At 38.0% G+C, this 9009-nt stretch overlaps 1 protein-coding gene and 2 non-coding genes across 3 annotated transcripts; 2 read left to right on the top strand and 1 right to left on the bottom strand.

Annotated features, from left to right (window-relative positions):
- Positions 1–2056: 2056 nt before the first annotated feature.
- Positions 2057–5588, top strand: LOC119690622 (general odorant-binding protein 1). The gene is made up of 4 exons (XM_038106325.2): positions 2057–2212; positions 2816–2996; positions 3785–3993; positions 4306–5588. Exons 1-3 carry the CDS (start codon positions 2072–2074, stop codon positions 3970–3972), a joined length of 510 nt encoding a protein of 169 aa, XP_037962253.2. The 5' UTR covers positions 2057–2071; the 3' UTR covers positions 3973–3993; positions 4306–5588.
- Positions 4262–4333, top strand: Trnaa-ugc. The gene has a single exon. It is a non-coding gene; the product is annotated as a tRNA-Ala (tRNA).
- Positions 4602–4673, bottom strand: Trnaw-cca. Its single transcript has one exon. It is a non-coding gene; the product is annotated as a tRNA-Trp (tRNA).
- Positions 5589–9009: the final 3421 nt, after the last annotated feature.

Here is a 9009-nt window from a genome sequence, read left to right as displayed (position 1 = left end):
GGAATAATTGCACTCACGCGCTACGCGAGCTTATTCTGTGCTTTACTTAAGCTCTATGTATGTTTCGACTTTTTATTTATATTTCACTTCCAAAAACCCCTTTACTTTTGAAACCTTCAGAAAGGTTTCTTTCTAATGAAGGGATGCCAAACTATATTGAATTTTATATATTTATTGCAGTAATTTCAGGCTTAACTTACTTACAGTCTCTGGAAGAGTATCGCACGGCGCGGCGGCGGCGGCGGTGGCGGCGCGGAATGTGGAAGATTCCAGAATAGTGGTTAGGTTACTTCAGTTAGGTTCGCGTTTAAAGAAAGTTCCCAGATCGGCGGCGGCGGTCGGGCGAAGCGTTGATTACAGTGATTATGATTACACTTGATTACGACTCCGCGGCGGCGGCGGCGGCGGCGGCGACACACGGGGACCGCATGGTCTAGAATTCCAGAAAACTTAAAAGGCCTTGGAGAATCTCTTGAATTCTCAGACGTGCGTGGAGCCTTATTTGAGTTGAGACAGTCACCGGAAACGCTTTTACACTTTATTAATAGTTAACTTTTATGGCAGTTGGGAAAAACTACTGCTTCTGTGTAGAGGCTTATCTGCCGATTAACTTTCACGTGAAGGAGGTCACACCGTTGAGAAATAAAAATCACTTTGCTTCGAATCAAATCCGATCCGATAACCCCATACCCCGTATGTCCCCAGTGCCGATGTTTGTTAATAGAAGTGAATTAGACGAAGCGGGTGAGTCGCAGTCGAGTCGCCGCGACCCGGCACGTCGCCTCCCCTGAGCCACACGTCCCGCACATTACCCCGACAACCTGCACTTGAGAACACCTGAACACCTACCAACTATGTTATCATATCAGTGCGTTGCCAATTGCCACACCATTGCTATCTTTATTACACCGATATAAGGGGGTGGTTGGAATGGCAGCTCCACGGAACAATCACGATAGTTGCGGTAGGGTTGGTTGCTTTTGTTATGAAATAGCGACTTGGTAAGAGTGTTAAGAGGACATTCCATTCACCTGAAGCCCAATAGATCGTAATTCATCGAAGTTTCATGTGTTATGTACAGGGCGTCCAAAAGGAACGTATATAGCAGGGAAGGTACTAAGGCGTAAGACCTAAAGTAGGATTCTCCTATAGGTATAATGGTTGGATATTTTAAGTACAATTTACACGTTTACTACCTGCTGGTACACAAATAGGAAAAGTGAAGTTTAATTACAAGATCAGGTCAGTAATTTAAGAACATATTTTCTCAAGCTAGCAGTCCGGCGCTGACCAGTCATTATATGATCGATTATAAAAATCCGACCGGTGATATACCGGTAGTTTCCTTTGATGCTGATAAGTGGACAGTTGAGCATTAAATACAATTAAGGTATTATTGAGACGTGCAGAAACAAAAAACTACTTCTCTCATGAAAATTAAACCCCTAGCAATTCCGATGTAAGTTAATCTCCCAGTAACTATAGGTAACTGTTTATTGAGCAGATTATAAGTACATACATAGGTAGGTATTATCAAAAAAATCTGAAAGTGACGATAGCTAACTTTTTTCTTCTGCTGAAGCCGATAAAAAAAGAATGTGTTTTTCTGTAACATCTGCCCGAATCCTTTTGATATTCACACTTTAATATACTTGTGTACCTGCTGCTCCTTCATATGAATCAAAACTAAATGTGAATTACATCTAACTAGGTACAATTATATGGTTAAGATTTCCCAAATCATCGTTAGCTTGCTACTATGCCTGCCTAGACTGGTATACAGGCCTCTTCACGACAGGGAAATCTATGCTTTAAATGTTTGCAGCAAGATTGTGGCTTCACCTTGGTTAGAGGCCTTTCAGCGGTCCACGCGATGACGAGCGCGCGTTTAGCCGTTTAGCCACCAAACTGCTGACAGCTTCACAAACACTATAATCATCGCAGAATTAACAACACATACATGCCTCCTAAAACCCGACATTAAAGTGTATTGTTATTTACAAGCTTGGATACACAGACAGAGTATATAACTCGGGTGCGGGTTGTCGTGGCAAGTACTAGGGCAGCAGAGATGGAGCGCAGGTGGTGTCTGCTGGTGCTGGCGGCGGCGGCGGCGGCGGCGGGGCTGCCCGGGGTGGTGCGGGGGACGGTCGAGGTCATGAAGGACGTCACGCTCGGCTTCGGGGAGGCGCTCGAGCATTGTCGGGAGCAGGTTTGTGGTCCCTAGTTGTACAGCAATTCTGAATAATTAAATGGGAAGAAAGAGTGAAAAGTCCGATTGGTATGAAACTGGTGACTACTTCAGCATAAGTGCGCAGGGTACTGCTTAGGAGTTAGCTATACATGTTTCGGCTTATAAATTTTGAGGTACTATTTTGAAATTCAAATACCCTTTCTAGTTTAAAATATTCCATAACTACCTATTATAATTTGAAATCTGAAGTGCTAATAGGCGGGGCTGCTAAAAGAAGTGCGTAATAAAACTATACTGCCGAAAAAAGTATAAGCAAGGTCTTAAGCGGAGGCTAAAGACAGGAAAACGGGGAAACGCCCTCTGACCTTGCTTATCCGAATTACCGACCTTACATTTCTGGTTGAATTAGGAAGTTTTATGGCGCTCTATAATCTAATCCCATGATTTCCAACTAGATTATAGTTATAGATATAAACCTACAGCTGATGATTGATGCAAAATTTTACGCTTTAACGGAACAAAACAACAGCGCGATACGATCTTCTCCCATACTGGGGCACAAGCTCAAAACTAGCTCTCTTGCCCATTCCTCCACACCCATAATAACCAATTTCCCTTCAGTCGCAGCTAACAGAAGAGATGATGGAGGAGTTCTACCACTTCTGGCGGGAAGACTTCAAGTTCGAGGCTCGCGCCGTGGGCTGCGCCATCCACTGCATGAGCCGCTACTTCAACCTGCTGGGCGAGCAGCAGAGAATGCACCATGATAACACGCACAAGTTCATACAGAGCTTCCCTAATGGTATGTTACTTGATAAATACGTCAGCATTATGTTAGTGAGGACAAATTTTATAGATGGCGCTAGTGAGGACTAGTTTGGGGTATACATTTTAGTAATTTACTTTAGTTTCTAGTATAGTTTCTAGTCTATTGCAGCAAAACATTACATTTAAAAAAGATTAGGTCTGTGTAGCTATTTAGTTATGTGTTTAGATTTAGTTTCATAATAAATTTAGTTCAATAAGTGGACGCTAGAGGAGCGCGCAGCGATTTCACATTCGTCAAACTTTATCAAATGCTATAATTAGTGCTAATTATTGCAGGAAATAATGAATACCACAGATATGCATAAGTTAGATAGTATTAATAATTTGTCTATCATAGATAAGTACCATCTTTCGTGATAAACGAAAAATATTTAGTCACCCTACTGAACGCTAGGGGAGCTGGGATCGTTTTTATACAAGCTATCGAATCCAAAACAATAAAAAAATAACGGAACGCTTTCCAAAATAATAATAATAAACATATACTTAGACCTGAGTAATATTCTTTTTTACTCTTGATAGTTTACAAAAATTAAGCAATATTATTATTGTGTTAGCGCCTTAACAAACCGATTGGGCAATGTAACAAGGCCGCAGAACACCAATTTGGTAAGGCGTTTACCTATCTGCTTACGGTTACAATTTCAATTAGATTTCACAATTAAATAAAAGCTAGTCGCAGCGGCGACCATCTTATGCCCCGCCCCCACCAATGTTATCTCACAGCCACAGCCCACACCTAACCCCCTCCCTCCCCCGCAGGCGAAGTCCTCTCGCACCAGATGGTGGGCATCATCCACACGTGCGAGCAGCAGCACGACGCGGAGACGGACGACTGCTGGCGCATTCTGCGAGTGGCGGAGTGCTTCAAGCGGGAGAGCCAGGCGCAGGGGCTGGCTCCGTCTATGGAGATGCTGATGGCAGAGTTTATTATGGAGGCCGATGTGTGACGGTGGTGTTAAGAGTGGAAGGCCCCGTGCATCCACAAGTTTTTTTTCTTAAGTTTTTAGTATAGAATTGTTGAAATGCCTGTAAAATTATTAATAATGATAAAGATTATAACAAATAACTGTTGTTTAACTGTTAATTAACTGTAATTTAAAAAAAAATATTTAACTGTATTTTTATCACAAATGATCTACATATTTGTAAAGTGTTTTCAATTTGTTTTCTTCTGGTTAAAATGGTACGTTACAGATAAAAAGGATGTGATATATGAATTCAGCGCGCAATTCAAGCGGGGATGTAGCTCAGTGGTAGAGCGTTCGCTTTGCATGTGAAAGGCCCCGGGTTCGATCCCCGGCATCTCCAATCTTTTTGATTTTCTGCTGCTGAATTGTGAATTAATTTTTTACATACATTGCTATGCGAAATTTGCAAGTAAGTATTTCTCATCATTTTCAGAGTAAGGATAAACAAATAAATAATATTCGTAGTATTTATTTTTATTACGGAAGAGAGCTCTACACAAATACCGATCTTAATAATTATGTTTCTTTATGCGGTTACCAGCTTCTCCTTACGAGTAAAATAAGCAAATCATAGACCAAAACACACTTGAAAATTACAAAAGAGACTTTGACCCCGACGTGATTTGAACACGCAACCTTCTGATCTGGAGTCAGACGCGCTACCGTTGCGCCACGGAGTCGATGCATACTGAGTCGAAATTATGAAAGATTTGACAGAGACAGTATTTTTATAATAAAATTTTACCCATGATCAAAAAGAGGGAGATCTTAGGTTACCCTAGTGAAACTGAGTTTTCTGGATTTAACCGTCCAATCTGATATTATATTTATGATAATCATAAATCATTAACTGACAGAGCTCGCATATTATAGGTAAGTACATAATATATTCTCATTAGCTCCTGCTGGTTTATAAATTAATCATTTGTATTATGGGAATTTCCTGAACATTTGTTCAACATACTGTTCGTAAGGTTGTTATGAGCTGCATGTGATTTTCCTTGTTTAGTTATCTGACGATGTGCATAGAACAGTGCATTTGCGTATTGCAATGGCAGTGTCGGGCAGGTTCGCTCAATAACTTATTTTAATCCAAATGAAGATATCAATCTTATAAGATGAAAGAAGAATACAATACTAGGGTATTTGTAAAAACACTGATTGTACTCACGACGATTTCCGCAGCAAGTTCCAAGATAGATGTGAGTATCCTGGCCGATCTCTATTCCCTGCAGTTCCCGCCAGTGCCACCGCACATTGATCGCGTTAAACTTTTCTTTTCACCTTCCAAGGCTTCAACTCTAACCACAAGGAAACCCACCACTGAAACTAATAAAGTTCACCGATCGACTACAAGGACCGCCATCAAAACTTTTGAACGAAAAGAAAGTGTTAAAAAAACGGGGAAAAATGTTGGCGAAAATACGATGTTGCCAGCATTGAGTCAAAAAATAGTTGTGAACACAAATAAAAATAAAAAGAAAGTGAAAAAAATAAAAAACAAAAATAATGATATTCTTTCAGCTTCAAGACGTAGTGAGTGTGAACGTATAGCTAAAGAAATTATAAGAAAAATTGAGAGCGAATCTAAACAACTATATAAAGTTGGGCCACCTCAAAATACATTTAATTCTGCAACAACAAAATCTGCAAAATACTATTATGGGCCAGTAGTAGTGCGCCCTCTGTCCATTTACACAGAGGAATCAGGTGAATCTAGAAAAGACAGAGAAAAGGAAATTAGGTGGACAAAATACAATAACCCTTACGGATATGAAGCTCCACGTGGATATAGATTCAAAAGAAGTTATTTTGACAAAGACCAAAATGGCCATGGAAATAATGAAGACCTACAACGAGTGAAGAACAAGATGGGTGATCCCAAATGGATACCAGTCATAGGTCCTAGACGATTCTAATACCAAATATTTCTATTTTTTAAAATATATATTATTTTTTTATTACTAAAAATAAGTTTTTGTGTCTAAATAATTAGTGCGTGCAAATAAATAAACATTATTACAAATATTTGTAGTTTAGGTACCTAGTATGCAGTCAGTGCAATAGAAAAGTAGTTAATAGAAAAATATAATCTAGTTTTTAAAATAATATTATTGCAAATACTATGTTGTATTTGTGTATCTTTAATTTATGAGTCCCTGTTATATAAACTTTGCATAATGTTATAGATGTAGGTACTTATATTAAATCTCAACAACCGATTGCCATATAAATGAGTGCTCAAGTCAGTTTTGCCAACATAGCGCGTAGTAGCGTTTTCATAGTGGAAACGGAAAAGTTTGAAATGTGAAGCCCGTCGGTGTCGGTCGTCCTGGCAGACTACTGCCCTGGCTTATTGATTTTATTGTATGCCACCGCTACTGCCACTACTTTACCACCACTGACACATATAATGTATCTTTGAAAGACACATATAACTATTGTATAAAATATAAAATTCTACATTATTCGGTATGCGGTGGTACCTAACTAGTTTAGAAATTCCTTGCTATCACTTTATAATCATAAAAAGTACATAATTTATGTAGTAAACAGAAACATAACTGTTTTGATTCGTTCGTATAATATCGTTAGTCATTGGATTTACCATAACCAAGTATTGCACGAGCTGCACGTGAGATTGTATAGTAGAACTACGACAAATATGCGTAGTGAGTAAGTACGCACTAGTTATAAAACGGTATAGTTATGCAACACAAAACACAGCACCTTGGGCTTCCCCAGCATTCCACTATCAGCTGGATAAAAAAACTGCACCCCTCCAAGTGATGTACTGTCAGCCCTATGATATTATATCTTAAAGGAAGTATAAGAACAAATAATACATTCACATTCAACGACGGGATGGAACAGTGGTTACTCATCCTATCACTATTCCGAGGCCGAGAATCTCAGGTTCGTTACCCCACCGGGGCTTTATTGGTTAAAGTAAAAAATAATAATTTAAAAAAATAAAAAACCGACTTCCGACCGACCTAGTTGTGTTAAGCCATCCTGTTTATTCTAAAATATAAATTAAGTATTATAATATTTTTTTACACTGCACCGAGCACGACTCGCGGCCACCTGATGAAAATCAGCGTCACAGGCTTCTGTGACATTATGTTGAGACGGTGACCATTTTGTTTGAGACACTTTGTAACCGAGTGTATTTTTTTATTTGTTTTATTTATATGTTTTGTGTCTTGGACGAAATAAATGCCTTTTTCTTTCTTTCTTTCTTTCTTTCTTTCTTTCTTACTTCAAAAAACCACTAAAATGTAAGTAATAATTTAAGGTTTACACAAATTATATGTGACAGTACAAATATACCTAAGCAGGAACTGTTCTTTTTTGATGTTGGTGCAGTGACAAAGTAATCTGAAGAAATATGGCACCAACTTCAAAAAAGAACAGTTCCTGCTTAGGTATATTTGTACTGTCACATATAATTTGTGTAAACCTTAAATTATTACTTACATTTTAGTGGTTTTTTGAAGTCGGTTTTTTATTTTTTTAAATTATTATTTTATTTTATAGTTTTTAGTTTATTTGCAATAAATTTTAATGAAAAGTAACATGCAAATGATACCAAAAAGTCCTACTAATCAATACGAATCATTCAAGCCTAAACACGAGGTAGTTGCTATATACCGTTGAGGAGTTCCCTTGACTGCCTTCCGTTTCCATCATCAGATCAGCTCAAGGTCACCATCATATTTTATTGTTATAAGAACTATATTTACGTTCTTAATTTCATTAGAATCGGTTAATATGTGTCCAAAATGGAAATTCATACCCTGTTTTTACCCCTTTACCCACCCTAAGGGTGATATAAAATTCTGAAAAAAAAATGGGACCACTTGGAAGCTCAACCCAATACAACAAAAAAAGAATTTTCAAAATCAGTTCATAAACGGCGGAGTTATCGGTGAACATACATAAAAAAAAAAAATATATATATCCCGACGAATTGAGAACCTCCACCTTTTTTTGAAGTCGGTTAAAAACAAAACAAGTTTAGTATTATTTTTTAGGTGTACAAATGCTTTGTGTTGCTTGACACCTCCAGGCCCAATCGTAGAGATTATGGCAATGACCTACCAGTATTGAAGGATCCCCGGTCAATGACCTATAAAAAAATACTAAAAATAAATAAATTGATGAATGTTACTTAAACATCTACACAGACTATAGTTGACTTGAGTGTACCTAATAGTGAGTGTACAGTCATCTGCCCACATCATATAAATGCGAGTGACATACTTTGTTTGGAACAAATCAGTGACTGAGCTGAGTCGATAGTCAGCATGTTGTTGCTATCTGTGGTGATCGTGCTACTTGTAGCCAACTGTAGCTTTTCTCAGACAGACATAATAACTATCAATAGTGAGATGCAAAACACATTGAACATAGCAAATACTCATTTAAATAATACACGTCAGTTGAAGCCTGTGTATTTACTAAACCATTTAAAATATTTAGAGAGTTATCGTAATGGTGATGGGAAAGTTAAAAGAAGTTCAAGTTACGTAACTGCAGGCAACCGGAGAAGAATATTGGTTGAAGCGCCGCCGCCGCCACCGCCGCCGTCAGCGTACGCTGAACACGCTGAAGCTGTGAGAACGGATGTCGTGAAGACTATTTATGAATTTATTTTACATAAAGATAATAAAGGCGCATAAATAAAATACCTACTAAACTTTGTTGAATTATTACTTGATACCAATACCAGATAAGAGGTAGAGTCAGACCCTTCAGGGACACTCTACGTTGTTTCAAAAGTTCTAGCAAGTATTTTTATTTTATATATATTTAAACTAGGTCTGCCGATTTTGTAGAGTTTTCTACTTATCTGTCTTATCATAAAAAATGTTCCCCTTACATCTGGTTAACACCTATTGGCGTAATATTTTTAAAAACAATTAGGTATAAAATACTTGACAGGCACATAATAGATGTATAAAAAAATTGATCAGGCTATTTAGCCTTGAATTTATTTTGTTTTTATTACTT

This window comes from Plutella xylostella, chromosome 19 (assembly GCF_932276165.1).
Source record: "Plutella xylostella chromosome 19, ilPluXylo3.1, whole genome shotgun sequence".
Classification (NCBI taxonomy): Eukaryota; Metazoa; Arthropoda; class Insecta; order Lepidoptera; family Plutellidae; genus Plutella; species Plutella xylostella.
This window is presented reverse-complemented; position numbering and strand designations above follow the sequence as displayed.

What these genes read in the sequence shown, in the direction of transcription:
- LOC119690622 (XM_038106325.2), top strand. Translation starts at nt 2,072, where the DNA reads ATGGAGCGCAGGTGGTGTCTGCTGGTGCTGGCGGCGGCGGCGGCGGCG. An exon ending in TCGAGCATTGTCGGGAGCAG is followed by an intron (nt 2,213 to 2,815) that starts GTTTGTGGTCCC and finishes ATTTCCCTTCAG; the next exon opens with TCGCAGCTAACAGAAGAGAT. An exon ending in CATACAGAGCTTCCCTAATG is followed by an intron (nt 2,997 to 3,784) that starts GTATGTTACTTG and finishes CCTCCCCCGCAG; the next exon opens with GCGAAGTCCTCTCGCACCAG.